At 41.7% G+C, this 17,608-nt stretch overlaps 1 protein-coding gene across 11 annotated transcripts in view; it reads left to right on the top strand.

Annotated features, from left to right (window-relative positions):
- The window catches only part of ANKRD7 (ankyrin repeat domain 7), a 195,886-nt gene that overhangs the window by 119,822 nt on the left and 58,456 nt on the right, over positions 1–17,608 (top strand). For all 11 annotated transcript variants that reach the window (XM_050935977.1, XM_050935978.1, XM_050935979.1 and 8 more), the window contains 5 exons: positions 2,770–2,922; positions 7,386–7,561; positions 7,797–7,890; positions 11,140–11,217; positions 16,557–16,691. In XM_050935977.1, coding sequence (XP_050791934.1) covers positions 2,770–2,922; positions 7,386–7,561; positions 7,797–7,890; positions 11,140–11,217; positions 16,557–16,691 — 636 coding nt within the window. The remainder of the gene's footprint in view (positions 1–2,769; positions 2,923–7,385; positions 7,562–7,796; positions 7,891–11,139; positions 11,218–16,556; positions 16,692–17,608) is intronic.

Below are 17,608 nucleotides of genomic sequence, written 5' to 3' on the forward strand. Positions count from 1 at the left end.
GAAAGCCACAAAGGCAAAAGATTAGAAGAGGGGAAGTGGGAAATAAGTGAGACAATAGGACTGTGATAAATGAAGGGGGCGGGGTGGGAGATAGTTCCATTTTACGGACACCCAGCCAGCCAGTAGCTATAAAATCACTCTTAGTAGCTGTTCTCTAAGTGCTCTACCTATAAAGGGTTAAAAAGTCTCTCTGCTATGCACAGGTAAAAGGAAGCGAGTGGGCACCTGGCCAAAAGAGCCAATGTGGGAAAGCTAGAACTTTTGTAAAATTGAAACAAGACTTCCTTTTTGTCTGTCTGTTGTTGTTCTTGAGGAGAGGCAGTTATGCTGTGAGAAGCTTGGGCCAGGTATAAAAATCATCAGTATCATACCTAGAAACTACTCATTTAAAACCCCAGATATGTAAGCAGATCAGGAAATGTCTAGGAAGACACGATTAAGTTTATCCCTTTTATTTCTTTATGGCTTGTGGACTTCACTGTGCTAACCCCAGATGCTTTTGTTTTGCTTGTAACCTTTAAGCTGGACTTCAGGAAACCTATTCTTGATGCTTAATCCTTGTAGTTGTTTTTTTTTAATCTAGCAAAAGCCTAAATTCCCAGATGTATTTTCTTTTCTTTTTTTATTAATAAAATGTATCTTTTTCAAGGACAGAATTGGATTTTTGTGTCCTAAGAGGTTTGTGCACGTGTTGTTTAATTAGCTGCTGGCAACAGCTAAAGGTGAAAGGGCTTGAGGGTACCCCACAGTAGGGAGTTCCCAAGTGTGCTTTCCTGGGCTCTCAAAGGGGTTCTGCACTTGGGTGGTGGCAGCATCTATCCATCCAAGATCAGAGAAAAGCTGTAACCTTGGGAGTTTAATAGAAACCTGGAGTGGCAAATATTAATTTTTAGAGTCTTTCGGGCCCCACCTTCTGCACTCAAAGTGCCAGAGTGGGGAATCAGCCTTGGCAAGGACAAAGAAGAATATTGGAGAAAACTAAGAAAAGCAACAGATTAAGAAAGGGACGCTGAACACAAGGGAAAGTAAACTAGATTTGGGCATGGGTAGAAATCAATTGAAGAATCCTTGCGAAGAGTGGACAATTGGTAGGAGACAGCTAAATGGAGAAGAGCTGGCCATTTGAAATCTAGTCACCACCTTCAAGAGTGAGCTAGTTTTAGGTACTACAATTGCTCCAAGCTTCCCCTGCTGGGTTTTATGCTTTTCAGTGAGATTTAAGCATGTTTTTGCTCCTTTGTTGCTGTATGAAAGACTGCACACAAAAATGGAAAATGAGTGAGTGATTTGAAAAGGAAAACAGCTAGAACCGAACTATAGATAAAGTGCTTGCAACTACACAAGAGTGAAAATCACCTCTTTGCGCAGAGGCCAGCACAAGTCTATATATCTCTGAGATCCCATTTAAGCCCTTCGAACTGAAGTTTACATGATGCGTAGGCCATGTGCTAGCCATCTGCAGTGGGGTGAACTACACCCAAAGTAAACAAACAAGCCTGGAGGGAACTATTTTTTCCTTGTAATCTCTTTCTGTTGTAGTATTTTTATGTGCTACTTGTAAGAAGATTAGATACAAAATTTTCAGACAGAGTTATGATTTTTAAGTTGGAAATGTTATTTCAGACATTTTCTGCTGTCCCCTGTCTTTTTGAAAATAAACCCTGAATGTCAGCAATTCTTAGGTAGATCTCTGCCTTAAGTTTAGTGTTGCTGGGAAATTATTGATACTCTGAAATTGCATTTACCTTTTATGTATTATGATTCCAGAAACTCTGAGGTCAGATATGTTAAGGTGTTGAAGGCCTACCTAATGACTAATTTATCAAGGTTACTTTAAAGAAGAAAAAAAGAATTTGTAGCAGGGCTGTCAGCCACTTTTTCCTGGAGTCTTTTTTGTAGGCCTTAAATGCTAATAAGTTAAAATAATAGATTCCGTCAGGAGATGCTAAAAATAACCAAAGCTACCCAAATTTTAAGTACAATATGTCAGCTGAGAGAGGGCGGTGTTCTAAAATAAGATGGTGGAAAATCAGAGAGGATTTTGATATGCCACATACTTTTTTATGGGAACCTCAAGAGGATTTGAAAATTTGGGGCTTTCTTCTTTAGTGGAATGGGAAACCTAGAAAAAAGGATAGTAGAGGGGTTGTGAATATGAAGCAGTGACTTATTTTTTTGATAACCAGAGTGGTCGCTGATTGCTCTGAACACTTTTGAACAATCTCAGTGTCCTGGTACGGAAGATAATAAAGATTGGCATCTGGTTTAAAAAAATAAATAAAATCCCAAATGTCCAAACTATACACTCAATCAGACTGTGGCTTTTATGCCTAAATGGAAAAATCTGTATTCTGGTATATCTTAAAAAAATAAAACAAAACCAGACTTAAAAATGAAAACTCTCTGTAAAAGTCCTTTCCTACATCACTGGAATGACCAAGACCCTTTCTTTTTAAATGACCATGAGGAGAAGATAGCACACATCCTAAACAGGCTAAAACATTTAACTTCTCTAGAAATGGCAATCCGAATTCATTGGCACCTGCTGTCCAACTGGCTTTGATTGACAGTGGTCAGGTGGGAGGGAGACTGCAGCTATTTAGGCACATCACTGGGAGACATGATTGTTTACAATTTAGTGCTCTCCTGAATGGATTCGTTGAGATATATAACCTGACAAAACAAAAAATATATTTTAAGTCCTGCTCTGGACTCCTCATACTAATTTTTGTAGTCTTTATTAATACAAACTTGAAAATATTTCATTAGGGTACAGTAAGACAACTGCAGCAAGAACTTGCTGATGCTCTTAAAAAGCAATCAATGTCAGAAGCTTCACTTGAAGTTACAACACGTTATCGCAACGACCTGGAAGACGACAAACTACATTTGCAAAAGGAAATAGACAAAATTAAAACCAAGGTATACAAAGTCTATTAACTTCATATAGTAGTAAATCTGTAGTTGGTTCACTGATTTTACAAATAGTGAAAAACACGAAATGTTCTGCTTATTTTGAGAATCATATCAAATACAGTTGTATTCATGAATTAATTTAATTTACTTTGTTATAAATGGCAAGATATTACGAAATGTCACAATTCATGAAACTAAATGGAATCTTTCTACATAGTCTATTTTAAAGATTTTGATAGCATGGCATTTCAAATACAAGTATATCTAGTGTCTTACTTTGTCACATAAAAGTAGAAGCTGATTTCTGTTACTATTGTTTTACTGATGGTTTGTCACAACAGTTACCTTGTGGTTAAACTTCTACACTTACCTTTGACTTTAAAGTTATGAAGGGAGGGAGTCCCTTTTCTTCCAATAGTAGCTTTACTTTAAATATTATGGTCATGCTAAGGTCTTGAAGCAGGGTGAGGGAATGCAAAATTGGCCTTTTAAAATGTTTGTTTTTCACTTTATATTTAAAGAAAAAAACAAATTGATTAGTTTAATTGGGTTCTAGTTTATAACATGAGTTTTGCTTCTCTAAGCATTCAAGAAAAATGTTCTGCATGATGTCAGCCCTCATTAGCTATAGGTAAAAATAATTGTTTCTCATTACTACATTTTTCTTCTAAACATTGCAGAAAGTCTAATCTCCTATTTTAGGCAGAACTGAGACAACATATTTTATTGGCAGTAGCAGGAAGATCTGTGCACGTGCACTGGAAAGACTAAGGCATTTAATGTGAAACTATTAGGACAGATACCGTGCAAAACACAAGTTAAATAATTTTAACTAATCAATTAAACATACATTAATTTCTCATTAATTCATTGAATTTTGGAGCAGCAGCTGTTCTCCAACTAATCAGTTTTGAATACCTGCAAATAACTGATTCTGTCCTCCCTGCCCCTACAATGTATCAGGGCTTGGCTACACTGGAGAGTTGCAGCACTGGTGATGGGTTTACAGCGCTGCAACTTAGTAACTGTCCACACCTGCAAGGCACATCCAGTGCTGCAACTCTCTGGCTGCAGCGCTGGCTGTACACCTGGTCTGCTTGGGGTATAACGATTGCAGCGCTTGTGACGCAGCGCTGCTCATCAAGTGTGGCCACCAAAAGCACTGTAATTGGCCTCCAGGGTTTTAGGAGGTATCCCAGAATGCCTGTTCACAACAAACCAGAAGAGTGGCTGAACTCCGGGCTTCCCAGAGCTGCTTATCTAAAAAACAAACACAGCTCCTGTTTGCTGGAGAAGAGGCAGGCAGAGAATTGCTTTGGAATGTTCACAGCTGTTTGCTTGAGTAGAGAAGCCACACGGCCGGGGGGGAGTCCGTGTTGGAGCAGCTGCTTATGTGGTCTGAAGGCTATTTAGGAGTGCATAATTTGCATTTAGTGAATAAGAGAGGGGTGGGGGAAGGGGTCGAAACTTTTAAAATGATTGAAGGTAGGTGCTGTGTATCTTCCAGTCCTTAGAACTTGCAAGGCAGGGAGCTGACATAGTGTCAACTCCAAAAATCCACTCTCTCTGTCTCCCCCACTCTCCCTGTCACACTCCACTCCCCCCCCTTTTGAAAAGCACATTGCAGCCACTTGAACGCTGGGATAGCTGCCCACAATGCACCACTCCCAACAGCGCTGCAAATGTGGCCACACTGCAGCACAGGTAGCTGTCAGTGTGGCCACACTGCAGCGCTTTCCCTATACAGCTGTACAAAGACAGCTGTAACTCCCAGCGCTGTACAGCTGTAAGTGTAGCCATGGCCTATCAGTCCTCTCTTCTTGTTCCATTTCTCCTCTAACAATTAAATTTTCAGCCCCCTCCTACAAAGCATTTCATCCTCTCTGCTATTTCAAGCATTTTATTCTCTCTCCACCCTCTTTATTTTTAGGAAAACACGTAGCTCTTCACCCCTCCACTGAGGACTGAGGCAGGGAGCAGGAGCAGAAGTTCTCCTACTTTGTGCTTCCACCTCAGGCTGTGGTGGTGTGGAATGGGGCAGGAGTGGAAGCTTGTCTCACATGTAGTTTCAATCCTTTTTGTCACCCTTCTGATCTTGGAAATGTAGGTAGAGCTGGAAGCCAGAAAGAGTTGCATATTGGTATGAAAATCTAGCTTCTCTCCAGCCAGTTCCAAAGACCTCTTTGCAGGCGAGGAGGGACAAGTCAAGTGGTGGTTGGCGTTTTTTGAGATAGTAGGCTATTCCTTAGGCACATGTTGTAACGCTGATTAGCAGCCTTCCCCCAGGAGACAGGGAGAGGTGTTTAACTATTCAAATGAGGGGTTTTGCCATAGAGCCTGAAAACTTTATTGTCTGCATTTGACATATCTGAAGACTTTGTGTTATCAGAATAGAATTTAAAAAGAAAATAAGTTTACAGAAAGCAAACTAAACATATTTATAGGATAGTGTTTACAAGGTTGAAGTGAATTGCCTTGACACGGGATGCTACACTTGTTGAAGTAATGCATCAAATCACAGTAACTGAAAGGTACAAAATCTTATCAGTGATAAAACTTCTTGTGTATTATTTTGTGGAAATAATTTTGGTACCACTATGGAAACTTAATACAAGTCTTTTGCCAAATTGCCAGTCAAGCTTTATACAAATGAAATACTATATAATTATCAAAACAGTTCAATCAAAAAAATTCTAAAGTTAGAAATTTAAATTGCTTTAACTACTGAAATGGCAGTTCAATTTAAAATCATCTTCCCACATAATTCTAAGCTAAACGTATTCTTGAATGCTTAGAGAAGCAAAACTCATGTTATAAACTAGAACCCAATTAAACCTATTCCTCTTCCACACACACAACACCTACTAACATCAAGTATGCACTTGATGATTCAAAACCACTTCTCATTTTTCTTATTATTCACCAGTACATATAACTACAGGTAACTTGTAACTTTAATAATGGTTTACCTCTTACATTAGAAACAATAAACTCTTCAATTCACACTTTTCTCTATTATCTAAGGAGTTGCCCGTTTTGTGACATCGCAAACCATGTGTTCTGAAAAATGTATAAGCTCCAGTTGCTGTATTCATTATTTCTTTTTCAGCTATCATTTCACAGCACCTACATACAGTTTATATTTAGAGTAGCGCAATGAGTAGTTTTCATCGTCTCAGCACTTTAAACACTTATTGACTTAAAATTATTTCTAGGCATCTAAGATGCAACTTGTTATTGAGACACAATGACATTTAAGTAATTTACATTCTTTCACAACTGTAGTACATACCTGATAACAATTTGTCTTAGAGTAACTAAATCCTCACTTGGACAAAGAAGATGCATGTATATGTCTTTTACTTAACATATTATCTAGTTCAGCGGTTCTCAAACTGTGGTTTGGTACCCCAAAGTGGGTTGGGACCCCATTTTAATGGGGTCGCTGGGGCCGACTTGTACTTGCTGGGGCCCAGGGCAGGACTCGGGTTACAGGGCCCCTGTCTGGGGCTGAAGCACTTGGGCTTCAGCTTTGGCCCCTGGCCTGGGGAGGGTGGGGTTGGCTCCCCCTCCTGGGGAGGTGGGACTTGGGTAGGCTCAGGCTTCTTGGAGTACTGTAGTACCTTCTTGGGGTACCATAGTAATTTTTGTTGTCAGAAGGGCGTCAAGGTGAAATGAAGTTTGAGAACCCCTGATCTAGTTTGTAGACAAATTCTTTAGCTCAGTTCAGTCTCTGACTTCTCCAGAAAAGTAGAAATATTGGATTATTACATCTATTTGTGCAACTGTTATTTTTGTAGTATTTTCTGCAACTGAGATTTTAGCTATCAATCTGTATACTTCATTTTTTTTAAAGTTAATTCATGTAACTCCTATTTTCTCTGTCATTGCTGCCATCCTCTCTTCTTCATACCCTCAGTTTGTTTGTTACACCAACATGCTCCATCTTGTTTCAACTAAAATCTTGTAAGCTCTTTGGGACAGGGGCCATCTCTTTCTGTGGTTGTATAGTAATTAGCACAGTGAGCCCCGATCCCCTCTGGGAAGTACTGGAATACAAATAATAAAATATCAGATCAGTTATAAAGTTGTGCAGCAACTTTAAGTTAAGGATGAAAATTTTAAATGAGATACAGTGGGCAAGGAGGAACAAATGAAGACATTCAAAGAGTGATGTGGTGTTATAAGATGAGGAGAAATCATTTTTGCAGCTGTGTTTTGACAAATTAGAGAGGAGCAGTATGGGACTGTTGAGGCCAGTATGGAGGATGTTGCAGTAATAATTGAGGAAAAAGATAAGGCATGGACAAGGCTTTCAGACTCCTGGACAGAAAAGAAAGGAAATGGACCAGGGATTTATTTAAAACAAATGTTTATGGACAGGAACCTGAATTTTCATCTGAAATTCAATAATGGTTTAAATACTTGCACTTCAAACGTCAGTTACCTTAAATTTGATTTGTTTACAGCTGCAAGAATCAGAAGATCAATATATTCAGTCTGAACGACGTATTCATGATTTGAAGAATGCACTGGATAGTAAAGAACGAGAAGTGAATGCTTCTTCCCAGAAATTGCAAGACCTTCTAATAGCATCATCTGGAACAAATAATGCTATAAAACAACTGGAAGAACATATACAAAGGTAAGAAAATTACAACATGTTGAAATATGTCCAGAAAAAAAAGGTCTTTTGCTAATACACACTTACAAATTACAGAATTAAATACTAAATACAATTTTAAAATGAGTTTTAGATTATGAAATTCATATGTAAATTATTATTTCAAAACTATTTCAAGTTTTGTGCTATTGTGGATTTATAGACTTGTCCAGAAAAATCATATTGTTACATATTAAAAAGTTTATTTGCTTTTAAGACTTGAAATTGAAAATGCCAGATTGGAAGCTACAACCAAACAGCAAACAAGCAGAATTGAGGTACTTCAGAAAGACCTGCAGGATTCTGCTTCTGTAAGTCAGCCACAGGCTTAGCTTTCTTGTGAGTTTATTGCATCTATGCATTAAAGCGAGGATTTTCAAAGCAGCCTAAGGGAAGTAGATTCTCAGATCTGATGGAGTTACGCTCTTGTGAAAATGCCAGTCTAATATAGCCAAATACTTGGTTTCTGAGAATTTTGAGATGGCATTATATGTATTGTTATTCATTTGACATATTTTAAATTAGTTTCAGTATGATATATTTTATTATTAATACTAATGTGAATGTTTAAGACTTTAAATCAGACAAATTTTCAAACATTCATTAGACATGTATATTGTTAAAAACATATATGTAACAAGCTAATCAATAGAAATTCCCTTGGGATTCGGATGATAAAATACTTCTGCACTAATCTGCTGATGCTAAATGACATCATCTGAATAGAATTATATCCCTTGTATTATATGTTGGCTTCTCAGTTTTTACAACTGATTTCATGGCTAGAATTTTTTTAACATAATATAAATGAAAGAACTGTAAAGGTTTAAATATGCAATGAGTAGGGGAAGAACACGTATATAAGGAAAAAATCATTTTTAGGTTGTCAACTGATAAGATTTTTCAATAAGCAGAGGTTGGTTTTGCTATGTATAGTTGATTTTTCCCTTTGCTTCCTAATATTGTGTTTAGTGATGTGCAATAAACAACAAAGTTGGATCCCTGTGGTACCTTCTGAGAGATTTTGACTTTTTGTTTAAGATCCGTTTTTCTTCTGTGATGACTAGCTTTTTATTTAAATAAAGTCCATATCAGAGAAATCACCATGACAGTTGTCACTAATTGACACCTTTGTAGGCAGTGTCATAGAGAAGTCAAATATGAATGAGCATAGAGATTGAACTGTCCACTCCACCCAAACTGGCAAAGCAATATGGGGGAGCACCTTTAGTTTTCATCTTTCCCAATTAGCCATGAAGGCCATTGTTTTCAGGTCTAATATAGACGCATCTTACCATACACCTCTTCCTCAAAGATAGGCCTTTTGTCACATGCTCCTGTAGCTCCCTGAGTTTGACTGTGTGGAAATTGAAGAGAAATGCTAGCAGAAGCAAGCTGTTCCAAGAGGAATTATTCTCGGTATCCACAGTCTATTTCAATCACTGGAGTAAGTGGGAAGTACTTTGGGGGTGGGGAGAGAGAGAAACTATTAGGCTTTTTCTAGGCATGCTGTGGAAGAGATTTTATACATAATGAAGTACCACCATATATCCTCAGGTACTGAGACACCTGCAGTGTAATAACAGGCCTGGATTTAGAGATTAATTGAATGACTCTGAACAGAGGCCCCTCTGTGTGTCTCTCTATATATGGCAAATAACATAGGAGAGAGACTTGTATGTTGACTCTGCAGATCCACACTTCTTCTGAGTTCTCTTCTAGATGAAGAGCCACAATAAAAAGCTGAGGTTATATTGGCTGTGAACTTTATATAATTTTTGCCTAGAATATTTGGTTCTGAGAACAGGGTATGCATGCTTTCACAACAGTTACTGCATTTTACATAGTTCATAGACTTGTGATAAGTAGAATTGTTGAGTCAAAATACTCTATGAATGCAAATGATTGGTACCGTATATACTCTATCAGAAGCTGGTTAGTTTATAAGCCGACCCTCTCCCCCCTCCCCCACCCCCAAGATGGATAAGTAAAAATGGAAAAAAATTATGACCCATTCATAAACCGACCCTATAATTCAGAGGTCAATAAACTTTGGCTCCTGGGCCATCAAGAGGAGCCACTGGTGGGCCGAGATGGTTTGTTTACCTCAAACATCCGCAGGCACGGAGGTAAACTAAGTAAACAAAGTGTCCTGGCGCAGCAAATGCTTAGCCTGACGGGCCAGGACAACAAGTGGTGGGGAAATGCTTTTTGGGGGGAAAAGCTGGGAGTAACCCCTGTGACCATCCCCCACATGACTCCACCCCTAGCCCGGGACTCCCACACTCTCCACATCCCATCCTCTCCCACCTTATCTGGGGAGGATGTTTCTGGCCTCGCTGGAGCTGCTCCGGCAAGCTGGGCAGTGTGGCCACAGCCTGCTCCGGTGGGCCAGACCGGGCAGTGTGGCCACAGCATGTTCCAGTGGGCTGGGCCGGGCGGCATGGCCGCAGTGTGCTCCGGCGAGCTGGGCAGCGCAGCCACAGCCTGCTCTGGGGGGCGGGGCTGAGCGGCACGGCTGCAGCCTGCCAGCCTCGGAACTGCAGGTGCTTTGGAGGCTGGGGGGAGAGCAGCGAGTCTCTCCCCTTACGTCTCTGCTGGCTGTGCTGCCTCTCCTTGCACCCTCTGTTGTGGGGAGGGGCTGCGTCCCACCTCTTCCTCTCTATACCCATTCATAAGCAGACCACTTCTCTGGTGCTTCCCTTTTTTACTAAAAAATAAATTCTGCTTATGAACGAGTATATATGGTAATTTGTCATCCTCTCTGGATTGACAGTCCTTTTTTAATCTTGTGGGGCCATCACATAAGATATCCTTTCTATAAAACACAGTTTTTCTACCTTCTTTTGACTGATTTCAAGCACACACTCATTGCTCTGAGCACCTTACAAAAAGTAGAAAATAAAATATAAACATTGAAACTATCATACATACAAAGCTATTTTTACATTTTCTTCTATATTCCTTTTATTTACCATAATAGCTTAAAACCCTAACTGCCCACAACGTATAACTCTCCCCTTTCAGTCCATCCTCTCCCCAAGCATCTGAGAAAAATCTAAACCATTTCTTTATAAAGATGAGAGCCATAATGCTTCTGATGTTTCCAAATTCCACTAGTCTATTGTAATTGGAATCTCTCAGTGGTTCCTGAACTTGCACTTCTTGCTTTGCAACACGTTGCACGTGGCTTCCAAAATCAAATAGGATCTCAAATACAGATAATATTTGTGGTTTTTTAATTTAGAAAAGAATGTGGATTTTCATTTAGCAAATGAACAACTTCTCAATTTTATTAGCACATTTTCAGAAGCCCTTTGAAAATCTGTCCCATAATGTCTGGAATTTTAGGGGAAATAATCAGTTGACATAGACATCAAAACAGATATGGCAGGTATGTAATAATACAAAAAGGAAAATATTCTTTGAATGTATCTGACTGTCCTTAGAAATTTTCACAATACTTTTTTGTTTCTTTGCATCACTTTTGTTCTGTAATTATATATGGACTTGACTGTGGAAAGTAACAAATGTAATATCTTTTTTTAATGCTTGTACAGGTTCATAATCGCCTTGAAGACTTGATAACAGGCTTACAGACAGCAAAAATCAATTTAGAAGAACAGCTAAATCAGCAGGTAAATTAAAAGACATAATTCACATGGCCATTACTTTTTATCTCCTCTGCAAACTGTTATAGATGATCATGGTTGTGGGGCAGGAATGAAATAACTGTTTTTGGTTTCAAGTATCAGAGGGGTAGCCGTGTTAGTCTGGATCTGTAAAAGCAGCAGGGAATCCTGTGACACCTTATAGACTAACAGATGTTTTGGAGCATGAGCTTTCATGGGTGAATACCCACTTCATCGGATGCATGTAGTGGAAATTTCCAGGGGCAGGTTTATATATGCAAGCAAGCTAGAGATAACTAGGTTAGTTCAATCAGGGAGGATGAGGCCCTGTTCTAGCAGTTGAGGTGTGAAAACCAAGGGAGGAGAAACTGATTTTGTAGTTGGCAAGCCATTCAGTTTTTGTTTAATCCTGAGCTGATGGTGTCAAATTTGCAGATGAACTGAAGCTCAGCAGTTTCTCTTTGAAGTCCAGTCCTGAAGTTTTTTGCTGCAGTATGGCCACCATGTTTTTTGTTTGGGAGCTTTGTATGAAGGGGGAGATTACACAATACCCAGAGGAGCTGCATTCAAGACCCTATTATAGAGCAAGGTGTCCTAGTAAGGACTTGTTTATATGTTTCCTAAGAGCCATATTGTGGGCTTAACAATTCCTTTTTCTGAGGTGGGTGGGTGAGGTTATGTGAGGGTGGTCAGACTGGATGATCATAATGGTCCCTTCTCACCTTAAAGTCTATGAGGCCCCTGTAAACATGTAATGTTTTTATCAACATGAACAGTTTCATGCATAATGTGTTTTGTGGCCTATAGGGAAGAAATGCTTATGTAGTTAAGGTACAGGAGTGGAATGTGGGAAACTTTCTGTTCTTGTCTCAGCTGTGGGTTGCCATGTCATCTTGAACATGTTAGAACAGAGGTGGACAAACTACAGCCCGCAGGCCACATCTGGCCCATGGGCTCCTCCTGTCTGACCCCTGAGCTCCTGGCCTGGCAGACTAGCCCCCTCCCTTGCAACCTCAGCTCACTGTGCCACCGGTGCAATGCTATGAGTGGCGGGGCTGCGAGCTCTTGTCGGCAGTGCAGCTGCAGAGCCACAGCCTGACCAAGTGCTCTGTGCTACGCGGTGGCGTGGCTGGCTCCAGCTGGGTGGTGCGTCTGCCTGTTCTGGTGCTCTGGGCAGCGCGGCTGTAGCACTGCTAGCCACTAGTGCTCCAGACAGCATGTCAGGGGGCGGGGAATGGGGGGGGGGGGTTGGGTTGGATAGAAGGCAGGGGAGTTTGGGGTGGTAGTCAGGGGAGGGGGGTGTGGATGGGGGTCGGGGCAGTCAGAGGGCATGGAAAAGGGGGCTTGAATGGGGGCAGGAGTCCCGGGGGGGGTACTCAGGAAGGAGAGGGGGGTTGGATAGGGTGGCGGGGGGCAATCAGGGGAAGGGGTTCTGGGGGCGGGCAGGGGACAGGGAGGGGGCAATGGGGCAAGAGTTCCAGGGGAGGGGGGAGCCTCAGGAGAGAGGGAACGGGGGGGGATTAGATGTGGCAGGAGTCCTCGGGGGGCTGTTGGGGGTGAGAAGCGGGGAGGGTCGAATAGGGGGCAGGGGCCAGGCCATGCCTGGCTGTTTGGGGAGGCACAGCCTCCCCTAACCAGCCCTCCATACAATTTTGGAAACCTGATGTGCCTCTCTGGCCAAAAAGTTTGCCTACCCTTGTGTTAGAATGTGCTTCATTTTCTCCATATGTTAAATGGGGATAGATAGTACAATCCTGCTCATCATTAGAGTCTTGTCAAAGGTCAAGAGAGACAAGGCTCAAGTCATCATGGTTGCCCCAAGTGTGGCCGCACCAACATTGATTCGGCATGCTGATGGACCTGGCAGTGGCCGCTCCCTGGCCCTGTCCCAATGGACAGGATCTGCTCTCACAGGATCATAGGTGTCTCCTACACCCCAGCCTTGCCCCCCTTCACTTCACGGTGTGGATGCTGTGTGGTTGAACTTGGAAGAGCAGGCCTGCTCTAATGAGGTCCAGCAAATCCTTTTGGAAAGCAGGAAGCCTTCCACTAGAGCAACCTGCCTGGCTAAATGGACAAGGTTCTCCCACTGGGCATACCATCTCTCCAATGCACTCCTCTTTAAGTCTATCTTAGATTATCTGCTCCATCTTATATATGGAGATATACCTATCTCATAGAACTGGAAGGGACCTGAATCATAGAATATCAGGATTGGAAGGGACCTCAGGAGGTCATCTAGTCCAACCTCCTGCTCAAAGCAGGACCAATCCCCAGATCCCTAAGTGGCCCCCTCAAGGATTGAACTCACAACCATGGGTTTAGCAGGCCAATGCTCAAACCACTGAGCTATCCCTCTCCCCATCAGAGTACACCTTGCAGCTATCTCCACTTTTCACCCGCCAATCCAAGATCAGACAGTGTTTTCACACAACATGTCGGTCTGATTCCTGAGAGGCCTTGAGAGACTCTTCCCACTGGCCCAGGCACCTGTCCCATAATGGGACCTTAACTTGGTTCCTTCTAGGCTCGCGGGCCAGTCCTTGGAGCTTATGGGCTCCTACTCCATCTCCCACCTGTCATTGAAGGTCGCATTCCTTGTGGTGATAACATCCATGAGATGAATGTCGGAGCTTAAAGCCCTGACATCGGAGCTGCCATATACGGTGTTCTACAGGGACAAAGTTGAACTGTGACCCCATCCAACCTTTCTCTCGAAGGTGGTGTCTTCTTTCCATGTTAACCAGGACTTCTTCCTCCTGGTGTTTTGTCCGAAGCCGCACGCCGCTGGGGAGCAAAGGAGGCTGCATGCCCTGGACGTCAGATGTGCCTTGGCGTTTTACCTGTAGCGTACCAAGCCCTTCCGCAGGTTGACCCAGCTCTTCATCATGACAGCAGACAACATGAAGGGCCTTCTGGTGTCATCACAGAGGATTTCTAACTGGATCACCTCCTGCTTCCAGACCGGTTATGAGCTGGCACAGGTCCCTCCACTGCCAATTGTGAGGGCCCACTCGACCAGAATTCAGGCATCCTCGGCAGCCTTCCTGGCGCATGTTCCCATTCACGACATTTGCAGAGCTGCGATGTGGTCTTCAGTGCACTCATTCATGGCACACTATGCCATCACTCAGCAAGCCACAGACAACGCTGGGTTCGGCAGAGCTGTGTTGCAATCTACACAGCTGTGAACTCCTACCTGCCTCCATTGACACCGCTTAAGTCATTTAATATGGAATGGACATGAGCAAGCACTCGAAGAAGAAAAGACAGTTACCTTTTCCGTAACTGGTATTCTTCGAGGTGTGTTGCATATGTCCATTCCATAATCCACCCTCCTTCCCCACTGTTGGAGTTTCTGGCAAGGAGAAACTGAGGGTGCAGGGTGTGGGAGCTGCTCCAGGGGGCACCAGAGCCGGTCCCCTATGGATACCACTGAGAGAAAAACTTCCAGCACCAGTGCATGTGGCAAGCACACATACCTAATATGGAATGGACATGAGCAACACATCTCAAAGAACACCAGTTACGGAAAAGGTAACTGTCTTTGTTCTATCTCTAAGTGGATCGGGAATTGTTGGGGAAGCCTACACTATAAGGAGTTTCTGCTTGCCAAAAAGCAGAGGCATTATTACCATTCAGTCAGTCTACAGCAACTTCGTAAGTGTAAGGGACCCAAGCAAAAAATTTGCTAGTTTACATCATGATCAAGCATCCACAGTTTTACCAAGCTGTATAAGTTTGACTTCTTTTGATGCAGCCTTTAGCAGAAGTCTTGTAGGTTGATGTAGGGCTGACAGGAAATCTGTGCATAATATTAAAATTTGTGTGAGTGGTTGGAGTGAGTGTTTATATATTTTTGCTTCTAATCATTAATGTCTGCCTTCTATTAGACATAGAGAAATTTCACATGCTGATTTTTCTCTAGGTACATAATACGGCATGCCATTTCTATCCATCAGTTCTCCCAGTGTTGCTCTTAGTTTTCTTTCTTGAATTAACTTTATACTTCATACGATCTTCAGCTATGGAATACCTCATTCTGGAGAGTTGAGTTGGAGTCGGCCCCTATGGATTTGTTCCTCTAATTTCTTTATTGCTGCCTCCTGGTCATAAGTAACAAGACAGCCCTCTTGTTAAAGATTATTGAGTGGGCTTCTTAAGAGAGAAATTAGCAGATAAAAAGACAGGTACAGTAACTCACTTAATGATGTGCATCCGACGAAGTGGGTATTCACCCACGAAAGCTCATGCTCCAAAATGTCTGTTAGTCTACAAGGTGCCACAGGACTCTTTGCTGCTCCTCACTTAATGTCGTCCTGGTTAACGTTGTTTCATTGTTATGTTGCTGATCAATTAGGGAACATGCTTGTTTAAAGTTGCGCAGTGCTCCCTTATAACGTTATTGACAGATGCTTGCTTTGTCCACTGCTTGCAGGAAGAGAACCTGTTGGAGCTAGCTGGTGGGGGCTTGGAACCAGGGTGGAGCAGCAGACCCCCTGTCAGCTCCCCTAAGTTCCCTGTGCGACAGCTGCCCAGCAGGCTATCAATTGCCGGGCAGTTCAAGTGTCCCTCAGCACTGCTGTGTGCTGCTCCTGCCCTCTGCCTTGGAGCTGCTCTGCAGTGCCTTAGAGTGGGGTCAGTGTACTTAAAGGGGCAATGCGCATCTCTCTCTCTCTCTCTCTCTCACACACACACACAGACACACACACTGTCTGTCTGCTCCCTCTCTCACACACACACTTACTCACAGTGTGTGTGTCTGTCTCTCTCTGCCATGCTGTGTCTCCTCCCTCCATTCCTCCTGCCTTGTAGAGTGTGAAGCTACATTAACAACTATGTGTTAACACTTGAAGGCTCAGCCAAGTGCTAGTTCATCATTTAGCAGTAAGGTATTCCCTGGGAAATATCCCACGCTCTTCCACCCTCTGACTCCACTACCTCAACGAAGCTTCACAATCATCATTGTTGTGTACAGTATTAAAATGTTTGTTTAAAACTTATACTCTGTGTGTGTGTGTGTGTGTGTGTGTGTATGTATATGTGTGTGTGTATAGATATAGATAGATATATACACACACATACACTTTTGTCTGGCAAAAAACGTTTTCCTGGAACCTAACCCCCCCATTTACATTCATTCTTATGGGGAAATTGGATTTGCTTAACATTGTTTCACTTAAAGCATAATTTTTCAGGGACATAACTACAACGTTAAGTGAGGAGTTAGTGTACTGATAATTAGGGCCTTCATATGTGACTACAATTTTTATAACTTCCAGCCTGACAATAATTTTGACATTTGTTTGTTACATTTTTGTTCTGTGCAAATGCTTACTCTGTAGGTCCAAAAACAAACCATGCTGTCAATCACTGCAAAAGATACACATAATCTGTGGGAGGAGGAGTTGAAGTCCAGATCCAAACTTGGAGTTCGTCTATCTCAACTGGACAGGGAAAAGGCTGAGATGTTGGAACAAGTAAGTCAAAAAAATACCCAAATAATTTGTCAGTTTTAAGCTGTATCTGTATTTTAAATAGTTACATTTTCATTTTATGTCACCCTTCTTAGTATCCTGTGAAGTTCATTTTTACAGTGGCATATACATTCTGGGAAGTCAACTGACAGGTTTATAACAGAAGGTGGAGAGCCTCTTAAAAATCTGGAACATTTTGTCTCTCTTGAGGGGTGATATGGCATATTATAAGATATGATGATATGATAGTCAGTAACTGTCAGATTCTCTAAAGCTACAACATATAATAGAGCCACGTTCTTGGGTGTATGCTCTTTGTGCTAGATTGCCAAGACAGTCATATATATAGTCTGTAGTTCTACAACCATTGACTTCACTAGTGTGTTTTGTGCACCACTTCTGGAGAGGAACCACAGCAGTCCCTTATATATCATCAGCTTTCAGTTTGACTGTATGCTGTAAGACTGGAGGAGCTCTCAGGAAATCTTGATGGTTGTCTCAGCTATACTTCTTAATTTAAAATAAATAAAAACAAATTTTCCCTTATTAGTACTTTCTGTGCAGGTAAATTTATTAAAAATTAGCATAAAAATTTTTCATTTTCCAAAAGTCACTAAACCTTGGAACAACATCAACCTTTATCCTGGCCACAACTCAGAAGGTACCTTTATCAACTGGGTTTCTGTATTTTCTGACATATCCTGTTCCAGACTCCTTTGTCTTGCCAGTTTCCTGTGAAACAATAAAAATTGTTAGAGGTTTTATTGTTCTCAATAAGCATTAAAACATTTCTTCAACATGACACGCACACTGTTCCAATCCTTAGCTGTCCATCTAAATTGGGACAATTCCATTTTTGTTCCTACCTAAGATTATCCTTCACAGAGTCATCCTGGACTTGGCTCTGGCCAAAATCTTTC

This window comes from Gopherus flavomarginatus, chromosome 1 (genome assembly GCF_025201925.1).
Source record: "Gopherus flavomarginatus isolate rGopFla2 chromosome 1, rGopFla2.mat.asm, whole genome shotgun sequence".
NCBI classification, from domain to species: Eukaryota; Metazoa; Chordata; order Testudines; family Testudinidae; genus Gopherus; species Gopherus flavomarginatus.